This window comes from Stenella coeruleoalba (assembly GCF_951394435.1).
Source record: "Stenella coeruleoalba genome assembly, chromosome: 1".
Classification (NCBI taxonomy): Eukaryota; Metazoa; Chordata; class Mammalia; order Artiodactyla; family Delphinidae; genus Stenella; species Stenella coeruleoalba.
The window spans coordinates 109,111,647-109,136,875 of NC_137169.1; the positions used below are offsets into that span (position 1 = coordinate 109,111,647).

At 42.2% G+C, this 25,229-nt stretch overlaps 2 protein-coding genes across 3 annotated transcripts in view; one reads left to right on the forward strand and one right to left on the reverse strand.

Annotated features, from left to right (window-relative positions):
- THEM4 (thioesterase superfamily member 4) overlaps window positions 1-9,378 on the reverse strand; it is a 38,831-nt gene extending 29,453 nt beyond the window's left edge. The window contains exons 1-2 of the mRNA XM_079929262.1: window positions 9,134-9,378; window positions 1,540-1,681 (exon numbers count right to left, since the gene is read on the reverse strand). Of these exons, the coding sequence (XP_079785388.1) occupies window positions 1,540-1,681; window positions 9,134-9,232 (241 nt within the window). The 5' untranslated portion in view covers window positions 9,233-9,378. The remainder of the gene's footprint in view (window positions 1-1,539; window positions 1,682-9,133) is intronic.
- A 71-nt stretch (window positions 9,379-9,449) lies between these two features.
- The window catches only part of LOC307190216 (uncharacterized protein), a gene marked incomplete at its 5' end in the record, with an annotated part of 126,358 nt that continues 110,578 nt past the window's right edge, over window positions 9,450-25,229 (forward strand). The window contains 2 exons of one of the 2 annotated variants that reach the window (XM_079929272.1): window positions 9,450-9,699; window positions 10,101-10,213. In XM_079929272.1, the coding sequence (XP_079785398.1) occupies window positions 9,450-9,699; window positions 10,101-10,213 (363 nt within the window). Of the gene's footprint in view, window positions 9,700-9,811; window positions 10,214-20,272; window positions 20,343-25,229 lie in introns of those variants that run through there. The other variant, XR_013829444.1, reaches the window with a different exon arrangement.

Genomic DNA, 25,229 nt, shown 5'->3' on the forward strand with positions numbered 1-25,229 from the left:
TGACCATGAGGAGGCGCTGTCAACTACAAATTGGCACTTGCCATTGGCACTTACCAACTCCCTTTACAAGGATTAAATCATGTGCTGCTGCAGCTACTGATTTTCAACACCCCCGGAAAGGAGTTCAGGGTGGAGAGCAGAAATGAGGCGCTCTGTGCTCTGGGAAAAACTGGCAGAATAGGTCTTCAGACAGATATTTTCAGGACCGATTTTATGAGCCCAATTCTTGTATCTCCTCATATCTAGAAAAGCACTAAAATCCTTCACGGTGATGTCTGCTCCTCGTGACTAGCAGAAACCTTCTGCAAAAAAATATATGCTTGATTGCATGCGTTCCCCCTTCCCCAAAATCACATATATACTGACCTTCCCCCCTACCTCTCTGGAGCAGTTTCTCAGAGCTATCGGAAATGCTGTCTCCCGAGCTGCAGTCCTCATTTTGCCCCAAATAAAACTTAACTCGCAACTCTCACATTGTGCATTTTTTCTTAAGTCGACAGAAGCAAACACTCTAGTGGTGAGAGACACACTGTTAAATAAACACAAGGCATGCCAGATGGTGTTAACTGCTGTGGAAAAAATAAATGTACCTTAATAAATGTATATTATTAAGTGAAAGAAAACAATCTGAAAAGGCTACATACTGTATGTATTCTGGAAAAGGCAAAACCATGGAGAGAGTAAAAAGATCAGTGGTTGCCAAGGGTTCGGGAGAAGGAGGGACAGATGAACGGGGGACACAGTGAATTTTTAAGGCGGTGGAACTATTCCGTATGTTATATGTCATTATACATTTGTCAAAACTCATCAAGTATTACACAGTGAACCCTAATGTAAACTATGGACTTTAGTTAATATATTAATACAGTCTCACCATTACAACAAATGTACTTTACTATCGCAAGATGTTAATAAATGGAAAGCTGGCAGAAGGAATTAAGGGGTATATGGGAACTCTGTTCTTTCCACTCTTTTTTCTATAGACCTGAAACTACTAAAAAAAAGAAGTCTATTAATTAAAACACATACACACACACACACAAAGGACAGGAAGTGCAATGTGTATGTGTTGGAGGTGGGGTAGTTTGCCTTGGGAGTTTAGAGTCTGGGAGATGAGGGGATGACTTGAGTACTCTGAGCTGCTTAGGGTGACAGAGCCATATATTGGGATAAACAGCAAATTGAGGTTAGTGATGACAGCCTCAAGACAGAGAGGTGATGAGAATGTGGTAGGGTGGAGTCTTTCTGGGGGCCCCTTCCTGATAATGGTGATGATGATGCCATGGTGGGGGCATTCTTATTAATGGCAACAGACTTCATGCTCTCCCACAATCTGTGAATTTTATTGAGATTTCTGGCCTATAAAACTGGAGAATATAGCAAACCCCCTGCACTATCCTCCTTCCTTTTTCAAGTGGTAACAAGTACTTCAATCTGATCTTAGTTTTATATTTGATATTTAAATATTCTTTATGGGAGTGTACCTATTCCTACCAAGAAAATAGGTTTTGAAATCTTCACTCTTTTGCGTATATTTACTTTTATATGAAGGTAAACGTTCCCAGGAGCCGTCTTCACATTTCTTCATGAACTGGTCAAAGAGGAGTCTTAAGTCCTTGCTCCAGCTGGGGTTGGGGAGAGCATAGTCCTTAGGAATGACTTTCTCTGTAGAAAACCACCTCTAAAAGAAAGGAAAAAAGGAGAGTAATGGTAGGTACATCCTATTTCATAACATATTCTCTTATTTTCTAAGACTATCTTGCTGCTTTTCCTCTTCCCAAAAGCTTTTTTTTTGTTTGTTTGTTTTCTTTTGTTTTGTTTGCGGTAGGTGGGCCTCTCACTGTTGTGGCCTCTCCCGTTGCGGAGCACAGGCTCCGGACACGCAGGCTCAGTGGCCATGGCTCACGGGCCCAGCCGCTCCGCGGCATGTGGGATCTTCCCGGACCGGGGCACGAACCCATGTCCCCTGCATCAGCAGGCGGACCCTCAACCACTGCGCCACCAGGGAAGCCCCAAGCTTGTTGTTTTGAAGTGGAAACAAATTTCTAGGATCACCTGGTCCTCTCTCCTTGGGAGAATTGGGAGATTGAGAGAGGATAAATGATTTGCTCAATGTCACCCAACTAGCCATTAGCAGAGTTGGTATTAAGCCCAGGTCTGCAGATCCCCTTCTTTTTTTTAAACCTTAATCAAACACAGGTCAGCCACGTCAACTACAAACCAGCACTTGACATCCACCTCTACAAGGATTAAATCATGTGCTGCTGCACCTGCTGATTTTCAACACCCCCTGAAAGGAGTTCAGGGTGGAGGACAGAAATGAGGCATCCTGTGCTCTGAGAAAAACTGGCAGAACAGGTCTTCAGATAGTTAGGTATTTTCAGGAGCTGATTTTTTTTTTTTTTTTTTTTTGGCGGTACGTGGGTCTCTCACTGTTGTGGCCTCTCCCGTTGCGGAGCACAGGCTCCGGACGCGCAGGCTCAGCGGCCATGGCTCACAGGCCCAGCTGCTCCGTGGCATGTGGGATCTTCCCGGACCGGGGCACGAATCCGCGTCCCCTGCATCGGCAGGCAGACTCTCAACCACTGCGCCACCAGGGAAGCCCCTCAGGAGCTGATTTTATGAGCCCAATTCTTGTATGTCCTCATATTTAGAAAAGCACTAAAATCCTTCATGGTGACATCTGTTCCTTGTGACTAGCAGTAACCTTCACTAGAGACTAGCTTGATTGCATGTACTCCCCCTTCACCAAAATCACATATATAGTGACTTTCCCCCCTGCCTCTTTGGAACAGTTTCTCAGAGCTATCTGAGATGCTGTCTCCCGGGCTATAGTCCTGATTTTGCCTCAAATAAAACTTAATTCGCAACTCTCATGTGGTGCATTTTTTTAAAGTCAGCAGCCAGGAACTGGTGATAAAGAGAGATGAAGGACAAACAGTTTTCCTCCAGGTAAAAAGTGTTACCAGTGGGAAACACACAGGAAGCCAGAGCACAGGGGAGAGGTATTCATCTGAGATTGGGTATTCAGGTAGGGGTTCTTTGACTTGAATCTTCATTAGACAAGCAGAAATTAGCCAGATAGAAAGGGTATTGTAGGCAAAGGAACACTGTGTGCAAAGGCAAGGAGGCATGAAACAGTTTTGAGGGGCCTTACAACAACCATATGAAGTAGGTACAAATTATTATCCCCATTTTACAGATGATGAAACTAAGGCCTCAAGGAAGCTTGGCATTGTTTCAGTACAAGGGGAAGAGCAGATGGCTGTAGAGACGTAGGCAAGTGCCTGACTGTGAGAAGCTTCTACACTAAGTTAACTGGTTTGAATTGCATCTGCAGTGCTCTCGGAGGGATTTTAAATAGGGGAGTGACAAGATCAGATTTGGCCATAATACAAAAGATAGTGGGAGTGATTTCAAGATTGGAATCAGAGGGCCCTGTCTAGAGGCTACTGGAATAACTCAGGTGAAAAATTATGAATGCATGAAGCAGAACTTGGTGACTATTTGGATAAGGAGAGTGAGGGAAGAGGAAAAATACAAGAGCCAATCTCAGGTTTCTGAACTGTTCAACGGAGTAGGTGACAGACCCAGATGTCAAGAAAGAGAATACAAAGAAAGAGGAGGAGGGGGTTGGAGGGGGAAAGTTCTTGGTGTCATAATAACCACAGCTTCCACCAGTGCTATTTCTCTGTAGCACTCAGCACTGCTACCACTCCAGTGCCCACACAGCAGGTGGAAAGGTACATGGGCCCTGGAGGACTTGGGGGACAAAGTGTCACCTACAAAAGAGCTGGACAAAGCAAATGCCCATCGGCACCAGAAAGGAAAATCAGTTATTTTGACTTCTGCAGAAATCCTGGAACATTAAGATCACAGAAGCTATCAACTCTGTGGCATTCTACTTCCAGGCACCCTTATCAGTTCATTCAGATTCAATGTACCTACAACACCGGGACTACACCCCAGGGTACAGGGAGGTGCTGTTATTGTGATGGAGGAACCAGCCAACCAGCCTTCTGCTGACCTGTGGGCTGGCTCTGATCCTGGCCTGATGGTAAGAATTTAGGGAGCCCGTCCCAAGAACTCTATGGAACTAAAAACTTCCCGGCTAACAAAAGGAAGTCTTGAATTCGTGAGGGGAAACATGAGTACGGTTGAGAACACTCCACTCCCTAGCTCAGTATTTGTACCTTTGTTTTTTCCTATGGTTTTGGATTGGCTTATCCCTTCAGCCTTTCAGCTCAGAAAATCTGGGAAGGAAAGAAAAGAAAAACAAAAATTTTTAACCCACTCATTATCTCTCCATCTTAATATAACTAATGGTAAAATTTTGATATATTTCCTCCAAGTTATTTTTTTTAATATTTATTTATTTATTTATTTGGCCGTGCTGGGTCTTAGTTGCGGCATGTGAGATCTTTGTTGCCACGTGCAGGATCTTCAGTTGAGGCATGTGGGGTTGCAGCATGAGGGATCTTTTAGTTGTGGCATGTGGGATCTTAGTTGCAGCAGGTGGGATCTAGTTCCCCGACCAGGAATTGAACTCGGGCCCCCAGCATTGAGAGCTTGGAGTCTTAACCACTGGACCACCACAGAAATCCCTCCTCCAAGTTTTTTTAACTACAGCTTTTCTTAATATACTTGTAATCTCAGTAAGAAATATAATTTTTCTTTTGCTTCATCACTTAAAATTCTTTAGTGTTCACTTTCTCATGCCCTTAGTCTCAGTTACCACCATTTTCAACAGCAGAAAAATAGTCCTTTAAAATGATATACTATAATTTACTTAAACATTTAAATTGTACATGTAAATTGTTTCCAATCTTTTGCTGCTTTAAATGAGAAGGATCATTGGAACACTATGAATATAGTCTTTTCTCTACTTTTGTTTATTTCCTTAGAATCCAGTCCCAATCATATAGTTTTTTTTTCTCTTTTTATTTAATTTATTTTTCAAAGTTATTACTCATGTGCCTATTCTTGCCATCAAATTCCAGTATGCACTGATGGCTTTTTTTTTTTAACATCTTTATTGGAGTATAATTGCTTTACAATGTTGTGTTAGTTTCTGCTGTATAACAAAGGGAATTAGTTATATGTATACATATATCCCCATAACCCCTCCCTCTTGTGCCTCCCTCCCACCCTCCCTACTCACCCCAATCATGTAGTTTTTAAAGTACATAAATTCTAGAAGTAACCTAACACACACAATTAGTCATAAATTAATATGTATTGACTAATACCTGTCAATTAAGAGGTAGAATAGGATGTGTAAGCTTTGGAGTTGTAAATTTGGGCTTACCGCATCCATAGGTCTCATCTTAAATAGGGAACTCTAGGTTTGATCAGTTCTAGCATCCTTTCATGGACCAGTGCAACACAGATAATAAAGGCTTTTAGGAATTAGAATGACTCCCTTGACCCTGGGCTCTCCTACCTGATTGTAACTTTTAAAGTCTGGGGGATTCAGCTAAATGCAACAATCTTTTTTTTCCCCCCCTTTTTTGGCACTTCATGGCATGTGGGATCTTAGTTCCCTGACCAGGGATCAAACCCACTCCCCCTGCAGTGGAAGTCCGGAGCCTTAACCACTGGGCTACCAGGGAAGTCCCGCAATGAACTTTTCTTTTTTTTTTTTTTGGGCGGTACGCGGGCCTCTCTGTTGTGGCCTCTCCCGTTGCGGAGCACAGGCTCCGGACACGCAGGCTCAGCGGCCATGGCTCACGGGCCCAGCCACTCCGCGGCATGTGGGATCTTCCTGGACCGGGGCACGAACCCGTGTCCCCTGCATCGGCAGGCGGACTCCCAACCACTGTGCCACCAGGGAAGCCCAAGAAAGGAGTCTTTAAAGAATCATGAAGGTGGTACTTGAGTGGCAAAGTACTTTTTCCATTATGGGGAGGCTTAAGGAGTTTTAAGCAAAGCAGTAACATGAAATTAGGTTTTAGAAAGCTCCCTCTGATGTAAAGGATGAATTGTAAGGTGAGAAGCAATGGTAAGGAAACCAGTTAAAAGACTGTGTAAAGGTCCAGGAGAAATGTGGTCAGAAGGTGAACTAGGTAGAGAGGAATGAAAAAGATTTAAGAGATATTTAGGATATTGGGACCAAGGATGTGGCGTGGGGACCAGGGATTTATACCCAGGGTCAACTTGAAATCACGCTGGGAGGCACTGACTGCAGAACCTTGTTGACAAGCTACATAAATCCAAAGAAAACACTGTGTGATGTGATCCTTATGGTCCAGGAATGAAAGACAGCTGTTCACTGTGTTGTCCTTGCTGCAGCCAGTTATTTTTTAAACTTAATGTTCACAAATAACATACTTGAATCAAAGTTCTTTGAAGTAGAACTCAAAGATGCTGAACCTGACATTATTAAATAACTTGTGGAATTCACTTATAGCATTAGAATTTCTGTGAATAGCAACAATGTTCAGCCTTTGTTAGACGCAGCAAACCAGTACTAGATTGAACCTGTGAAGAAATGTCTGTTGATTTTTTTCAAAGAACAAGTTGATGCTTCCAATTGTCTTCGTATAAGTGGGCTAGCAGAGTGTCTACACTGTCCTAAATTGAACGCAACTGCAGATGACTTTATTCATCAGCATTTTACTGAATTTTATAAAACTAATGAATTTCTACAACTTGATGCCAGGTGAGTTACACGTCTCCTCAATCAGGACACTCTAACTGTGAGAGCAGAGGATCAGGTTTACGACGCTGCAGTCAGGTGGTTGAAATATGATGAACCTAATTGCCAGCCATTTATGGTTGACATCCTTGCTAAAGTCAGGTTTCCTCTTATATCGAAGAATTTCTTAATTAAGACAGTAGAGGGGCTTCCCTGGTGGCGCAGTGGTTGAGAGTCCGCCTGCCGATGCAGGGGACGCGGGTTCGTGCCCCGGTCCGGGAAGATCCCACATGCCGCAGAGCGGCTAGGCCCGTGAGCCATGGCCGCTGAGCCTGCGCGTCCGGAGCCTGTGCTCTGCAACGGGAGAGGCCCCAACAGTGAGAGGCCCGCGTAACGCAAAAAAAAAAAAAAAAAAAGACAGTAGAAGCTGAACCACTTATTCAAGACAATCCTGAATGCCTTAAAATGCTGATAAGTGGAATGAGGTATCATCTCCTGTCTCCAAAGGATTGAGAAGAACTGGTAGAAGACACAAGGCCCAGAAGAAAGAAACATGACTACCGCATAGCCCTATCTGGAGGCTCCCAACTTTAACCCAAAGTTGAAAAGAGAAGTATATTCCCCACGAGCCTGGAAGTGAGACTGTAACTTTAGAATTCTCTTTTGATGTCTTTGTTCTTATAAATGGCCCATACTTAATGCTCTTTTTTATATTCAACCACAAGTCTTTAGACTTCAAGTGGAAAAATTTAAATAACTGCCAATAAAAACATCCTCATTTCGGGGCTTCCCTGGTGGCGCAGTGGTTGAGAGTCCACCTGCCGATGCAGGGGACGCGGGTTCGTGCCCCGGTCCGGGAAGATCCCACATGCCGCGGAGCGACTGGGCCCGTGAGCCATGGCCGCTGAGCCTGCGCGTCCGGAGCCTGTGCTCCGCAACGGGAGAGGCCACAACAGTGAGAGGCCCGCATACCGCAATAAAAAAAAAAAAAAAAATCCTCATTCCATCAATTATTAGTTATTCCCTAAAGCTAACACCATTAGAATCCCATTACAATATTTATTAAATGTTTCTATTAGAAGTGCCAGCCTCTCCTTTCTTTTTGCTAAAAACTTCACCTTAAAATTTTTTAACATTTACTATTACTTATTTTAATATAAGCTGGTTATCTTTTTTATTTCTAATATTAAAACAATCAAGGAAGCTGATTTCATTATAAATTATTATTAGTTACCTTGACTCTCCCAAAGTGAACATTATTTCATTATTCATTCAAGCAGACTGCTTAATAATAAGGACTGTATAGAAATTGTTTTAACATTCTTGAACTTGGGACTTCCTTGGTGGTCCAGTGGTTAAGAATCTGCTCTCCAATGCAGGGAACACGGGTTGGATCCCTGGTCTTGGGGAACTAAGCTCCCTCATGCGGCAGGGCAACTAAGCCCGTGCACCACAACGAAAGATCCTGCATGCCACAACTAAGCCGTAACAAAGATCCCGCGTGCCGCAACTAAGACCTGATGCAGCCAAAAATAAAATAAATCAATATTAAAAAAAGAAAGTTCTTGAACTTAACATTTTCAGAGATGTTAAAATGGTTTTAACTATCATTAAATGGGATCCACTTGTGTGTGTCCTTTACGAGTCCAAAATGATTATTTTCATTGAACTGATCTCCTTCAGAGAGGACAATTTAAGCAGTACCACTTAATTTAATTATCTAGAATTAAGCCAATATCCCTATAAACTACTATCTTTAGATATTCCTTGCATATAGCTGGTGAGAGGCAGCAAATATCTGTATTGATTGCTGACTGAAAAATGGTAAGACAGAATATCTTAACAGTTTTTCTAGTAGATAAGTAAAGTAGTAGATAAACTAGTAGTAGAGAACTAGGATTAAACCCTTGTTAGTGACGTACTCTTCTCCTGAGGGTATAATGTAATGGTTACGAGGCAGACTGCTTCGGTTCAGATTCCAACTGTACCACGTGTTTTCTATGTGACCTTGCTTAAGGCACAACCTTTCTTTATTAATATTAGTAGCAGCTGCATTCCTTGACCTGCTAACATGACTCAAGCATCCTGCACACTTATTCAAAACGGGTCACCCCACCTAGAAGGGGGGGTGGGAGGGGAGGCTCAAGAAGGAGGAGATATGGGGATATATGTATACGTATAGTTGATTCACTTTGTTATACAGCAGAAACTAACACACCATTGTAAAGCAATTATACTCCAATAAAGATGTTAAAAAAAAACCAACAACAAACGGCGTCACCCTCCTGTGCAGTTTCTTACGGCTTGAATCTCAGGACTGAAAGATCCGCTGACCCCGTTAACATTGATGCCTCTTGGAGCTGATGTTAGCTTTTACTCTGAGGTCAGCTGGCTGAGGAAATGGATAAACAGCTGAACATATCCATATCACAGGGTTGTTCCTGACGGAAAGTCCCACCCTCTGCCCATTTCCGCCGCCCAGCGCCCGGGACTTACCCGCACGAGTACCGGGTCCCTCGCAGCGGGGGACGCGCCTTCCCGCCTGCCGCGCAGGGCCCGGAGCGTGCGCAGTGCCGCGGTGCAGCTCCTCAACATGGCTTCGAGCGTGCGCGGGGCTCCGGCCGCCGGAAGTGCGGCGGCTGGCTCCCGGGCGCGACAGAGGCCGACTCACTCAACCAGCCACCCAACGGCCCGCTCTTCCTCTTTAACTTAGGGGAGCGGAGGGCGGGGCGTGAAGGCAGCGTGGGCGTCGGTCTTTTCGTCCGGTAAAATCCTAGGCCCGCCTCAGGCGCCGGAGCCACTTCCGGAGCAAATGTCAAGCCTCGAGAGGGCGGCTGGAGAGGCGCGCGCGGCGCCGGCGGCTCGGCGGCCTGGGGAGGACCAGGAGGTCTGGGAGGGCGGGTCCGCGGCTACAGCTCACGGCCCTCAGCCCCTCAGCCCAGGCGGCCACGCGCTACTAATGAGGATTCGCTGGCTTTTTTCCCGACTCGCGCCGGCCGACCGAATTCTGTGCTCTCTGTTCCGTAGTAGTTCTACCTCCCGCAGAAGACTTAAGCCGTCAGGTGGGTAGGAGCGCACACAGCGGATTGTAGGAATAGAATATTTTCTTGGAGGCCATGGACAAATCCGTGGTTGGGATTGATCTGTAGAGAGACTTCTGGGTGCAGAGGACATACGCTTAGAAAGCTACGTTCTCCACCTCTTGCGCCGCCCCTCCACACACACCCTTAAGGCTCCGGGCAGAACTAAAAGTCCTCGAGTCTGGCTTTTTCAGCTAGAAATTGTAGCAACACCTGACGGATGTATTCATCTCTTAGCTTTGGAGACATATCTGAGCTCCAAGTCCCACTCCACCACCTAACACCTTGTACGCTCTTTAATTGTACCTGGGCCCTTGTTTCTTCATTGTTGTATTAAAAAGAATATATCAAGTTTTACTTGTTGCCAGGATCTTCTCTTTCAGTAGGAGTCACCGAAGTTAGAAGTTACTTGAAGTTACCTTGTATTCACCTCAGAAAGAAAGTACCCCCAGACCAGTGGTGTGTTGAAGGTGACTTGAACAGTCTCGTTAAAATTGTAAGTATTCGGCTAGCCAATCCTTAAACACTGCCATTACTAAAATTTAAATTATATAAACTTACAATTAAGTAATATTAAAAAAATGAAGGTATTGTAATGACACTCCCCAGTCAGTCTCCAGCAAGTGTCCTTCTGACCGGTATCTTGGAGTCAGTAGGAGACCAAGTTTGGTTCGAACGCAAAGGAAGTCAAAGAATGAAGAGGTGGGAGTTCAAGCTCTCAAGTACGTGCTGTTCCCCAAAGGCGTTTGGCTGGGGCTGCTTTATAGGGTTCTTTTGGATTGCAGGGGCCTGTGCAGCACTTCTGGACAGGGGCCCAGAGCTGAGGTGCCAGGCCCAGCCTTTTCACACTAGGAACTCTGGTCTGAAGGGCCTGGTGTAAGATCTCTGCATGCAACACCCTGTGAGCAAGTGAAACTGGACTAAGCACAAAGAAAAATAAAAAGGTTAAACTTTGTCTTATTACCCAGATTCTATTTTTATTTCCCGGGAATTGTTAATGGGCTTGGCCGGTGACAGTGTTAGATACTAAAAACTGTAACTACCTAATTATTTTTACTACATTTTACTATTGTATGTGCTCTTGAGGTTATTTATTTTTATCTCATTTGTATGGGGGGGATACTAGGCACACATCTTCCCAACATCGCATTTAGTCACGTCACAGTGGTAGCTTAAAATTGACTGACTGGGAGTATTCACTTAGATACTGCAAATGAGGGCCTTCCTTTCTTACCTTATTAAATATTTACCAATATACCACAGTCTTAGTCCATCTCGAGGTTAAGTTTTAAGACTCTTAATGGTTACTAGAATAACGGGTTACGAGAATTGCTTACCCCCAGCACATCATTACACAGTATTTTCCCACCAACACAGCTGTATAACTACTCACATAATAAAGGTGGGACTGGAGGGATTAGTATCAGGAGAGATTTATCAGAGATAAATAAACTTGGCCTTGGGCTTGGGTCTAAGTTCAGAGAGTCCCCTTCTACTTTTTTTTGTGTGTGTGAGCAATTAGTATCAGATATTTTCCTTGATTACATGAACTTCTCCATCAGTTTGTCAGTAGGAAAGAATGCCCGGTGTATTTTAAACCCACCATATTAACTGGGAGTAAGGGTATAGCATTCTGAGGTAGAGGGAATTTGAGAGTTAAGGCGTGTAAGAACGACTCAAACTGACGATGATTTGGCATAAGGGGTGGCTGTTGATATTCTGTAATTTTAGGAGACTATCTCATGGCCCCCCTTCCCCCAACACACGTACCATACCCTCTTATCTCTAAGAGAAGTTGTCTCCTTTTCAGTATAGTATTCCAGTTTCCTGACGGCGTGGACAGTGCCAAATTGTCTTGTTAATTGTAGTACTTCTTTTAATAACTCACACACATTGCTTCAATACTTGTTTAGCAGCAAGAGCCCGAAGTATTTTTTGTGTTTATTGTCTTTCCATGTGGTGCATGCAGATAGAGGCACATTATAAAACAAACCCATAAATCAGGATGACTTCTGTTAGTGAATAAGAAGATAGGTTATACAGGTAACTTAAAATTGTATATACGTACAAATTACAATGTAGTTAGAGTTCATCAAAACCCATAAATAGACTCCAGCCCTGCTAAGATTGTAAATGTACCAACAGCTCTTCTAGGTCAATTTCACTCAGTATAACTTTCAAACTTGTCAGGTAGTGGCAGTGCATTTGGAGCCGTCACCCACACTCTGACCTGGCTTCCTCACCAGGTATTTATCAGAGGTATTCATGTTGACAACACATGAAATGTCTGGCCGAGTTTGGAAGGAGATGGGGCAGATGACGGTCTAGGAATAGGATTGGTAGTCTTGGAAATGGAAGTTTTTCTTGGATGTTTGTGTGGCTTACGCAAAGAATAAATTTTCATCCTTGTTTTTGATAAAACTGTGCTTTAATGAAATAAGCCCACTGTGTGAAACTTGTGTTTTTCACCATTCTCCTTTCATACTGTAAACAGCTTTATAGAGGTTTAATGGGGGCATATAATAAACTGCATGTATTTAAAGTGTACAAGTTGGTGAATTTTGCTACATGTAGACACCTATGAAAACATCACTACAATCAAGATAATGAGCCTGTCACCCACAAGTTTCCTCATGCCTCCTACCCTCAAGGCAAACACTGGTCTGCTTTCTTTCTTTTTTTAAAAATAAATTTATTTATTTTATTTTATTTGTTTTTGGCTGCGTTGGGTCTTCGTTGCTGTGCACGGGCTTCCTCTAGTTGCTGTGAGCGGGGGCTACTCTTCGTTGTGGTGTGCAGGCTTCTCATTGCGGTGGCCTCTCTTGTTGCAGACCACGGGCTCTAGGCAGGCGGGCTTCAGCAGTTGTGGCACGCAGGCTCCGTAGCTGTGGCTTGCGGGCTCTAGAGCGCAGGCTCAGTAGTTGTGGCTCACGGGCTTAGTTGCTTTGAGGCATGTGGGATCTTCCCAGACCAGGGCTCAAACCCATGTCCCCTGCATTGGCAGGCAGATTCTTAACCACTGTGCCACCAGAGAAGTCCCTGGTCAGCTTTCCATCACTTATAGTTTACAATTTCTCACGTTTTAAATAGAATCATATAGTATATACTCTTTTTTAACATCTTGATTGGAGTATGATTGCTTTACAATGTTGTGTTAGTTTCTGCTTTATAACAAAGTGAATCAGTTATAAATATACATATATCCCCATATCCCCTCCCTCTTGCATTTCCCTCCCACCCTCCCTATCCCACCACTCTAGGTGGTCACAAAGCACAGAGCTGATCTCCCTGTGCTATGTGGCTGCTTCCCACTAGCTAGCTATTTTACATTTGGTAGTGTATGTATGTCCATGCCACTCTCTTACTTCATCCCAGCTTACCCTTCCCCCTCCTCGTGTCCTCAAGTCCATTCTCTATGTCTGAGTCTTTATTCCTGTCCTGCTCCTATGTTCTTCAGAACCATATATATATATTTTAGATTCCATATATATGTGTTAGCATACGGTATTTGTTTTTCTCTTTCTGACTTACTGCACTCTATACGACAGACTCTAGGTCCATCCACCTCACTACAAATAACTCAATTTCATTTCTTTTTATGGCTGAGTAATATTCCATTGTATATATGTGCTACATCTTCTTTATCCATTCATCTGTCGATGAACACTTAGGTTGCTTCCATGTACTGGCTATTGTAAATAGTACTGCAGTGAACATTGTGGTACACGACTCTTTTTTTTTTTTTGCGGTACGTGGGCCTCTCACTATTGTGGCCTCTCCCCTTGTGGAGCATAGGCTCCAGACGCGCAGGCTCAGCGGCCATGGCTCACGGGCCCAGCCACTCCGCAGCATGTGGGTGGGATCTTCCCGGACCGGGGCACGAACCCGTGTCCCCTGCATTGGCAGGCGGACTCTCAACCACTGCACCACCAGGGAAGCCCCATGACTCTTTTTGAGTTATGGTTTTCTCAGGCTATGTGCCCAGTAGCAGGATTGCTGGGTCGTATGGTAGTTCTATTTTTAGTTTTTTAAGGAACCTCTGTACTGTTCTCCATAGTGGCTGTATCAATTTACATTCCCACCAACAGTGCAAGAGGGTTCCCTTTTCTCCACACCCTCTCCAGCATTTCTTGTTTGTAGATTTTTAAAAAATTTTATTTATTTATTTTTGGCTGCATTAGGTCTTCATTCCTGCATGTGGGCTTTCTTTAGTTGCGTCAAGCAGGAGCTACTCTTCGTGTGGTTCATGGGCTTCTCATTGTGGTGGCTTCTCTTGTTGAAGAGCACAGGCTCTAGGCCCATGGGCTTCAGTAGTTGCAGCATGTGGGCTCAGTAGTTGTGGCTCGTGGGCTCTAGAGTACAGGCTCTGTAGTTGTGGTGCACGGGCTTAGTTGCTCCATGGCATGTGGGATCTTCCCGGACCAGGGCTCAAACCCGTGTCCCCTGCATTGGCAGGCGGATTCTTAACCACTGCGCCACCAGGGAAGTCCTGCCAATACCATACTGTCTTGATTCTTGTAGCTTTGTGACGAGTCTTGAAATTATTTTCAACTTTGTTCTTCTTTTTCAAAGTTGTTTTGGCTATTCTAGATATTTTGCAGTTCCATATGAATTTTTTTAAATTATTTATTTATTTTTGTCTGCATTGGGTCTTCGTTGCTGCGTGTGGGCTTCTCACTGTGGTGGCTTCTCTTGTTGTGGAGCATGGGCTCCAGGTGCGTGGGCTTCAGTAGGTGTGGCTCACTGGCTTCAGTTGTTGTGGCTTACGGGCTCTAGAGCACAGGCTCAGCAATTGTGGCACATGGGCTTAGTTGCTTTGCGGAATGTGGGATCCTCCCGGACCAGGGATCAAACCCGTGTTCCCTGCATTGACAGGCAGATTCCTAACCACTGCGCCACCAGGGAAGCCCTCCATATGAATTTTAAAATAAGTTTGTCAATACCTACAAAAAACCTGTTGGGGATTTGAATTGACATCTTAGCATATTGAGTCTTCTCATGAGCAAGTTATACTCATCAACAAAACTTCTCATGAACAGGTTGTATATCTACATTTATTTAAATCTTTTGTGATTTCCCTCAGCTATAATTTGTAATACAGGTCTTGTACATCTTTTGTAATATTTATCTTTAGGTATTTCATATGTATTGATGCTATTATAAATAACATTTAAAATTTCAATCCCTGATTGTTTATTGCTCATATATGGAAATACAGTTACTTTTTAATATATTGATCTTATATCTGTAAACTTGCTAAACTCATTTACTAGTTCTAGTAAGTTTTGTTTTTAAAAATTTTTTTTATATAAATTTATTTTATTTTTGACTGCGCTGGGTCTTTGTTGCTGTGTGGGGGCTTTTCTCTGGTTGCGGCGAGCGGGGGCTACTCTTCTTTTTGGTGCACGGGCTTCTTGTTGCAGAGCATGGGCTCTAGCCGTGCAGATAGTTCTGGTAACTTTTGATTAGATTTCTTAGATTTTCTACATGGACAAACATTTTATCTGCAACTTTTAATAGATTCCTTAGATTTTCTACATAGATGATCATGTTATCTGAGTTTTACTTCTTCCTTTACTCTCTGGACAGCTTTTTTCTTTTGCCTATTGCACTGGCTAGAACCTCATGTACAGTGTTGAATAGTAGTGATGAAAGCAGATATGCTTGCCTTGTTGCTGATCTCAGGGGGAAAGTATTCAGTCTTTCACCATTAAGTATGATGTTAGCTGTACGTTTGTTGTATTGATAGATGCTCATTAACACATGGAGAAATCCTTCCTATTCCTCATTTACTGAGAGTTTTTATTAGGAGTGGACGTTGGATTTAATCAAATGCTTTTTCTGCATCTATTAAGATGATCATGTCGTTTTTCTTTTTAAATTTGTTTAATATTGTGAATTACTCTGATTGACTTTGAATGTAAAACTAACCTTGCTTTCCCCAGATAAGCCACATGAGGGTTATTGGTCTGTACTTTTCTTTCCTTGTAATATCTTTTTCTGGTTGTGATATTAAAGTAATGCTGGACTTATAGAGTGAATTGGGAAGTATTATCCTCTTCAATTTTTTGGAAGAGTTTGTGTAGAATCGGCACTTTTTTCATAAATGTTTGATATAATTCACTAGTAAAGCCACCTGGGCATGGAGTTTACTTTGTGGGAAGGCTTTTAACCATGCATTCATTTTCTTTGATAGATGCAGGGCTATTCCTACTGTAAGAACCTTGCAATAGTGTAATTTCTTCTCTTCTGGCCTTCATGCTCTTTTTGTCATGCATTTTACGTTTGTAAATGTTAAAACCCTCACAGTACATTGCTATTATTTTTGTTTATGCAGTCATTTGTCTTTTAAAGAATTTTAAATAAGAAAAAAAATCTTATTCATTTAACCATGTAGTTTTAATTTCCGGTGCTCTTCATTCATTTGTGGAGATCCAGATTTCCATCTGGTATCATTTTCTTCTGCTTGAGAACTTCCTTTATTTTTTGTACTGTGTGTCTGTGTGTGTGGTATGGGGTTCTTCTAGTGGGTAGTGTGGTAATGAGTTCTTTCAGCTTTCATGTGTTTGAATATATCTTTATTTTACTGTCACTTTTGAAAGATTTTTGTTGAGTATAGAATTCTATGTTGACAGTTTTTTTTCCTGTCAGTATTTTAAAGATACTGCTCTACTATATTCTCACTTGCATTCTTTCTTTCTTTTTTAAAAAATTAATTAATTTATTATTTTTATTTTTGGCTGTGTTGGGTCTTTGTTGCTGTGCGCAGGCTTTCTCTAGTTGTGGCGAGTGGGGGCTACTCTTTGTTGCGGTGCGCAGGCTTCTCATTGGGTGGCTTCTCTTGTCGCAGAGCATGGGCTCTAGGCACGCGGGCTTCAGTAGTTGTGGTGCTTGGGCTCAGTAGTTGTGGCTCACAGGCTCTAGAGCGCAGGCTCAGTAGTTGTGGCTTATGGGCTTAGTTGCTCTGCGGCATGTGGGATCTTCCCGGACCAGGGCTCAAACCTGTGTCCCCTGCATTGGTAGGCAGATTCTTAACCACTGCGCCACCAGGGAAGCCCTCGCTTGCATTATTTCTGTTGAGAGATCTGATGTCATCTTTATTTTTGTCTATATGTGAGATGTCTTTTTCCTTTGGATGCTTCTAAGATTTTCTCTTTATCACTGTTTTTTTTTTAAACAATTTGGTTATGATGTGCCTTGATGGTTTGTTTTTTTTTTCATATTTCTTGTGTTTGGGGCTCATTGGGATTCTTGGATCTGTGGATTAATAGTTTTCATCAAATTTGGGAAATTTTTGACTATTATTTCTTCAACTTTATTTTCAGTTCTCTTCTCTCTCCCCTTTCTTTTAGGGACTCCAAATACTTGTATGTTAGGCCACATAACATTGTCTCACAGCTCACTGTTGCTCTTTTCTTTCTTTTTAAGTTTCATTAAAAAGATTCTATTTTCTGTGTTTCATTTTGGATAGTTTATATTGCTAAACCTTCACGTTAACGAATCTTTTCTTCTGAAATATGTAATCTGCTATTAAATCCCATCCAGTGTATTTTTCATCTAACACATTGTACTTTTATCTCTAAAAGTTTGATTTGGGTCTTTTTTTATAGCTGCCATATCCCTACTTAACCTGTTGAACTTATAGAATACAGGTATAATAACTGCTTTAATGTCATTTTATGCCACTTCTAATGTCTGTGTCAGTTCTGGGTTGGTTTCGACTGGTTGATTTTTCTCCTCAATATGGGTTGTATTTTCCTGCACCTCTGCAAGCCCGGTGATCTTTATTTAGATGAGGAAGAACTGAATGCCAGACATTGTGAATTTTACCCTGTCAGGTGCCAGATAGTTTTGTATTCCTGTAAATCTTGAGCTTTGCTCTGGGATGCAGTTAATTTACTGGGAAACAGTGTGATCCTTTTGAGTCTTGCTTTTAAGATTTGTTAGGAAGGACCAGAGCAGTGCTGAGTCTGCGGCAAGGTTTCTCAACCTCAGCACTGTTGACATTTTGGACCAGATAATACTTTGTTGTCCTGTGCACTGCAAGATGTTTAGTAGCATCCTTGGCCTCCCCACTGGATGCTAGTAGCACCTTGCCTCTAGTCCTGACAAATCAAAAATGTCTCCAGATGTTACAGACATTGTCCCCTGGTTGGGGGCTGGGGAAGCAAAATTACCCCTGGCTGAGAACCATTAGTCAAGGGTTAATGATTTCCCACTACTGAAGAAAGACCTTTTTGATACTCTATCCAATGCCCTATGAAACATGATGTTTTCCAGTCTAAGCTGTTGGGAACAGGCTCTCTTCCTGGCCCTCTGTGAGTGCTGGGCACTGTTTACTCTCATTCTTTCAATAGTTCTCTCCTCAGCATCTGTGGGATAGTTTCCTCACACAAAGGCACCAATCAATACTCTGAATACACTCTGCAGATCTCCGGAGTTCTTTCTCTGTACAGGTCTGTCCTCTCTAGCACTCTGTCCCACAAACACTAGCCACCTTGGGTTCCCCATACTCTGAGCTGCACTTCCTCAACTCAGGAGTCCAACAGGTTCACCTGAGTTCCCCTCCCCTGTGTGGCAGCCTGGAAACCCTCTTAAGTTAAATCGTAGGGCTCTCTCCTCATTTGTTTCCAGTCTCTCAGGGATCACTGTCCTTCACTGGCTGCTGTCCAGTATCTTGAAAATTGTTGTTTCATATATTTTGTGTGGTGGTGGTGTTTTTTGTGGGGAGTGGGGTAGGGTCAGTGTTCTTTAAGGTGAGAGGGTAAATCCAGTCCTTGTTACTGCATCTTGGACTACAAGTTGGTCCTTTAATTTTTAACCTTAAACTGGGTGCCTTATTTCCTGGTAAACTTCCCCCCCACCCCCGGTAAACTTTTACATTACTTTTTTAAAAACTGCAAACTTAGACCTCTTTATAAAACAGAAGTCAAAATGAACGTGAACATATAAGCTATAGTGGACCTTAGATATTCTTGAGAGTTAAGTTTCAAGACCTTCACAAATCTCCAAAATTTCCAATATTACCATTGAGGGGGAGCAGAATATGTGACCCCAAAATATACCACTTTGACATGTGGATTTTAAGTTGATGACAAACAAGGCCCAACAGACTTTGGAAGAGCTGTTTACCTTCCCCTTAACTGCCTAAAAGAATTTAGATTGACAGCAGGAAAAGAGCTAATACCAAAGATAACTTTTTATCAGAGAGACTTAGCTATGTGGTATGGCAAACATTTGTTTATCAAATATTTGCTCACCAAACATTTGCTCTTCTCATCCTCCTGTGAATTGCCTTCCTCCCGTTTGAAGCCCCAGACCCTTACCCCTTCTTCTTAGCTGAGGGTGGCATGTAAACCTCAATTGCCTGAGTATCTTTGGGCCTCCGATATGCATGAAATTTGTTTTTCTTCTGTTAATCTGCTTTATGTCAATTTAATTATTAGACCAGCCAGAAAGGAAGAAGGGAAAAGTTTTCCACCCCTACACCGTAATATACCATCTCCTCTAAAATTTAATAAAGTAGGAAACCAGTGGTGATCCATTGGTTAGGACTCAGCGCTCTCACTGCCGGGGGCCCCAGGTTCAATCCCTGGTTGGGGAACTAAGATCCCGCAAGCCACAGGGCTCGGCCAAAAAAAAAAAAAAAAAATTAATGAAGTATAATGGAAAAAATTTAAGAGGTACCTTAATGAACCATGAACATACATGAATTTTTAAAATTATTATACTTATTATGTAATGAGGGGGCCAATGAGATGTACAACTATTTTAAAGTAGAATTCAAAGAGCAAATACATAAATGCAATCACATATGCTAAAATGGATTTGTTAATACAAATATAAATTCACAAGGTAATAATTGCAAATTATTGCAAATACACAAGATAGAGTCAGCTACCCTCATCAGGAGTTATTTGCACTGTTGTCAACTCTCAGTGTGAACATACATGAATTGTGAGTTAATCTCAAATTTATATTTCCTGGTTATAAATCTAGGGATCACCCTTGACCTCTCCTTGTTTCACATTCCTATACCCCATTCAGTTAGCGGACACTTGAGTTAACCCTGTAAGCCAGTGGTCTTCACATTTTTGTTTTTTTGCTAGAATAACCTGAAAATAATTTTGAAAAATTATGTATTCTCATACATCTTAAAATTGATATTTAAATTTTTTCTCATAAACTTAGTTATAAGGTTTATAATTTTAGTGTATTGTATAATGAATATGTACTTTAAATATATATTTTTGTCAAAATCTTATGGCTGCATATTTAGCTCATTTAAGTTTTGGAAAATGTTTGCCATATGAATTAATTGGCAAAATCAATCCTCACTGGAAAATCAGTCAGTGAAATCAATCTTTCTATTAGAAAGAGGTCTGTAATTTTTCAATTCAAATAATGGTGTTAATATGTATCCCTCTGATAACCATTTCACTTTCGAATTTTAAATTAAATTCGGAACCTTGCATTTATACGTAGCCTGGATGACAGTAAGATGCTGCCTTGTTTAATATTTCTTGCTGAATTTCTCTCTGATTTGTTATCACAGGACTCTTCCTCAGGAAGGACTTATTCTTGACTTCTTATCCCCGGGACAATGCACCAAAGTGAGATGCTGGGTAGGTGAGGGAACATAGTGGGAGAAGGGTGGCTGTGAAAGGGGAAGTTGGAAAGCAGACTGCAGGGTAATTTTCAGGCAGATACAATTCATTTGCATCATTACTATTTTGGTGTAGTATCTAGAGTTGTTGTGTGGTTTCTTAAAATGATTTTCATCACTTGGGGGAAAGGGAGATTTCTACCTTGGGTGGCCAGGTAGAAGGTGTTATCATTTCCCAATTATCATGTGCTGTAGCCATACAAGTCCCCTTTCAGCTCTGGGAACATCCCAGGCTCTTTCCTGCCTCAGGGCCTTCTTGTGTGTTCTTCAGCTGGCAGTGCTCTTTCACTCCATTTTCTACGTAGCCAACTCCAACTAATCCTTTGCTGTCAGCATAATTGTCACTTTCTTAGTGAGGCCTTCCTTGGCTAGAGGGTTTACTGTGTGTCAGACACTATACTAAGTGCTTTACATATAATATTTTATTTAATATGATTAGATCCTCATTAAATTCTTCCATAATGGCTGGAACTTTTCCTTTAAAGCACTTATTATAGTTTGTAGTTAAATATATAATTCTCTGCCTCTCTCAGGAGACTATAAGCTTTCTCTGTGTCTCTTTGGCTCACCCCTGCATCCGTAGTGTCTAGTACAGTAACTGACTGATCATGGGCACTCAGAAAATAGTTGTTGAATGAAAAAATGAATCGGAAACATTTGGAAAGAGGGCTGGGGCTTTTTATTTTTCTCTCTGAACCCTCTCTCTTTAGGTTATCTCATCAATTCTCAATTTAAACACCATCCATATGCTGATGCTCCCAACTTTTTACCTCCAGTTCAAAGTTCTCTTTAGTTAATCATCTGGATAATTCTGTGAAAGAACCATTATTATCCCTATTTTACAGATAAAACCCCTGGAGAAAATTACATGGTCCAGTGCTATCATCAAATGTAGGGTTTCATGGATGTTATAATGCATTCCTAAGAAGGTTCTACTATATCGTTCTCATTACAGAGTGCTGGATCAGTCTTTTTCAACATTACTTTCATTGAATTCAGAGTTAAAGACTCCCGTAAGATTTGTTATGTAAAGACACCTGGATTGGTTGATCCAAGCTGTTAGATAAAGATTCTGGTAATGAGTGGCGTCTGTTGTACTGGATAAGAAGCATTCTTTACAGAATTCTGTTTAACAAAGCTTATTTTCGCCTTGGTATGCCATGAATAATAAAAAGCACCATTTATAAATACTTACAAATGCCCAATACAAATTTTAAGGCACCAACATGTACATAAAGAAACAAATCCACTTCTGTAGTTGTGGCATTACTATAGGCCATACTTTCTTTACTTTTGTATAAAACCATTTAGGATTAGACACTAACCCAAATGCCTTAAGAGGCTTGGAAAGGAAAGCTACAATAGATTAACAGTAACACTGTCTCTGTATGAGTTACTAAATCCCTGAGCAGGTGAAGTCTGAGTTAAGTCTTGAGGGGCAGATGGGAGTTGGCCCAGAACTGAGGTAGGAGAGGACAGGACATTGCACGTGCTGGGTGTCCAGGCATCATCCTCCATGCCAGAGGACAGCATGGGGGTCACTCAAATTCAGGGAACTACCAACAGTTTCTGTGAGATCTGGGCATTGTTAGGACAGGGGTGTAGGGAGAGATGAGGCTGGAGAAGCAGGTGGGGCCTTCAAGATCCTGAAGGATCATTACCACCCATACTAATATGCTGGGGGTTTACTCTGGGCAGCGGGAGCCAAGGAGGACTGTTATGTCCTCTGAGGGTCATTATCTGATCGATATTTCAGAAAGATCATGATGGAGACTATTAAAATTGTATTGGAATCAGGAATATACTTTAGACTCGTGGGGGTGGGTGGGAATGAAGGGATTTGGTAATGGATGAGACCTGGGGCATGGAGAGAGGAGGAGTCAGGGTGTCACTCGGTTTCTGAGCTTGGATGGGGGATGGTGGAAGGTACTCTTTGAAGTGGGAAAAGAAGTGTTTGGGAGTAGAGGGAAGAAAGGTGAGCTCTGTTTTAGAGATACCTATGGAGATGTCCAGTGTGCAAATAGAAAAGTCAGGAATTTGAGAGAGAGACCTGAAAATGTCTTTTGATTTAATGACACAGAACATATTAGCGACCTGAACAAATGCTGCTTATGTGAAGTGAGGCTGGAGGCCAGACTGGAGGTTGCAGAGGGATGAGTGGCATGTGGACAAATTCATACAAACAGGAATAGAATGACTGAGGAGGGGAGAGGGCAGCAGCCAGGGGTGAAGAAAGGATTGTTTGTTTTTTGAAATAAGGATCTTTCTTTGTTTTTTTTTTTTTAATTAAATACAGAGAAAATATCAATTGTACATGCTGAGAAAATTTAACAACACAGAAGTTATAAAAATAAAAGTAAAAACTTGTCAGCCTGCTTTTTGGCCAGACTCTTCAGCTGTGGGCCTGGCATCTACCATTAAGCACTCTCCACTTCTGGCCCATTTCTGTTTAAACCTGTTCAAGCCTCTTTCACCCAAAACAACAATCAATAATTATAGTAGAAACCCTCACTCCTATACTACTAACCCATTGCTATCCCTTCTCTTTCTACCATGGCCAAAGTTTTCAAGAAGAAAAAACAAACACATTTTTCAACTCTTTATGTTCAAGTCCCAGGTACTGTTTGAATTGTCATCCACAACTACTAAATTTAGTAGATACTTGTCAAGCCTTGTCTTATTTAATCTCTTCACAGCATTTAATAGTATTGATTACTTTCCTTTAAACTTCCTTTTCTCTTGGTTTCCTCAGCATCAACTCATCCAAGTTTAATTCCTATGTCTCTGGAAATTTGCTTCTTTGTGGAATCATTTACTTTCTTATTGAATTTTGTGACATCTGTCCTCTGCCCTCTTTTCTTTTCATGTGGCATGATCTGGCAGCCTTAGTTATTCTTTAACTACATTGTGGAACAAAATTTGGGTTCAAATCAGACTCTGTCCCTTCCTGACTGAATGTTTGGTTTTTTGAAACAATGACCAATTCTCCAATTTTCCGATACCAACTGGGTGTTCTATAATTTATTTTTTTTTAAATTATTTTTATTTTTTTGTGGTACGCGGGCCTCTCACTGTTGTGGCCTTTCCCGTTGCGGAGCACAGGCTCCGGATGCGCAGGCTCAGCAGCCATGGCTCACGGGCCCAGCCGCTCCACGGCATGTGGGATCTTCCTGGACTGGGGCACGAACCCGTGTCCCCTGCATCGGCAGGCGGACTCTCAACCACTGCGCCACCAGGGAAGTCCTCTGTAATTTAATTCAATTATGACTCCAACTATCTGGAGTCAGTACAGACCCTGGATTCAGGGCTCAGTCTCACAAGACTGCTCCCACTTTAGATGCCCGTTGCAAATGGGGTGCCCAGGTTACTGCCACTTCTGCCTGGCTGACTATAAATTCAGGAATTCTCATGTCCCTCTCCCTGTACCCCCCACCCCAATTCAATAATTCACAGAACTCAAGAAAGCATATAGTTTCCATAACAATTTTATTATAAAGGATATATAACTCAGGGACAGCCAAATGCAAGTTCTAGGGTAGAGGTGAGAGGGTGTAGGGGCATTGGTGCAGAGCTTCCATGCCCTCTCAGCATACTACCCTCCTAGCACATCAAGTTCACCAACTTGGACTCTCCCCCAAACCTTGTCAGAGTTTTTATTGAGGTTTCATTACGTAGGCACAGTTGATTTACTCATTGGTCACTGGTGATTGAATTCAATCTCTAATACCTCTCCCCTCTCCAGAGGTCAGGGGGTGGACTGAAAGTTCCAAGCCTCTGATCACATGGTTGGTTCCCCAATCCTGAAGATAATCTAGGGCTCTGCCCTGAGTAACTTCATTAGTATAAATTCAGGTATGGTTGAAAAGGGCTTGTTATGAATAAGAAAAGACACTCTCACTCAGGAAATTCCCTTTATGTCTGGGGTATTAGACTCTCTTAGTTCTTTTTCCATCTCTGGCTGTTCCTTCTGTCTCCTTTGAAAGTTCATCCTCTTTCATTAAAACCTTAAATGTTGGCAGTCTTTAAGATGTGCTTGATTCATTCATTCATTCATTGAGTTTATTCAATAAAGTGTTTATTGAACATTTACTGTATATCAGGTTCTCTTCTCCATGCTAGGGATAGAGCAGTCAACAAAATATACAAATATTTTTAAAAAGTCATTTATGGGGGCTTCCTTGGTGGCGCAGTGGTTAAGAATCTGCCTGCCAATGCAGGGGACACGGGTTCGATCCCTGGTCCGGGAGGATCCCACATGCCACGGAGCACCTAAGCCTCTGCGCCACAACTACTGAGCCTGCTCTTTAGAGCCTGTGAGCCACAACTACTGAAGCCCACACGCCTAGAGCCCGTGCTCCGCAACAAGAGAAGCCACCACTATGGGTGGCTTCACCCATTGTGAAGCCAACAATGAGAAGCCCACACACCACAACGAAGAGTAGCCCCCACTCGCCGCAACTAGAGAAAGCCCGTGCACAGCAACAAAGACCCAACTCAGCCAAAAATAAATAAATAAATATATTGGAAAAAAAGTCATTTATGGATGTTATGATGCATTCCGTAGAAGGTTCTGCTGTATATTCTCATTGTAGAATCTGGCCTGGTCTTTCTCAACATTGCTTTTGTTGAGTTCAGAGTTAGAAGATGATCAGAACTAAGGAAAAAGATTAAAGCAGGAAAAGCTGATAAGGAGTACTAGAATTGGGGATTGGGTTACAATTAAATAGGGCAGTTAGGGTAAGGCCTCCCTGAAAAGATGACATTTTTAACAAAGACTTGATGGAAATGGGGGAGCTAGCCATTTTTGTATTTGGGAAGATGACAAATGCAAAGGCCCAAGGTGGGC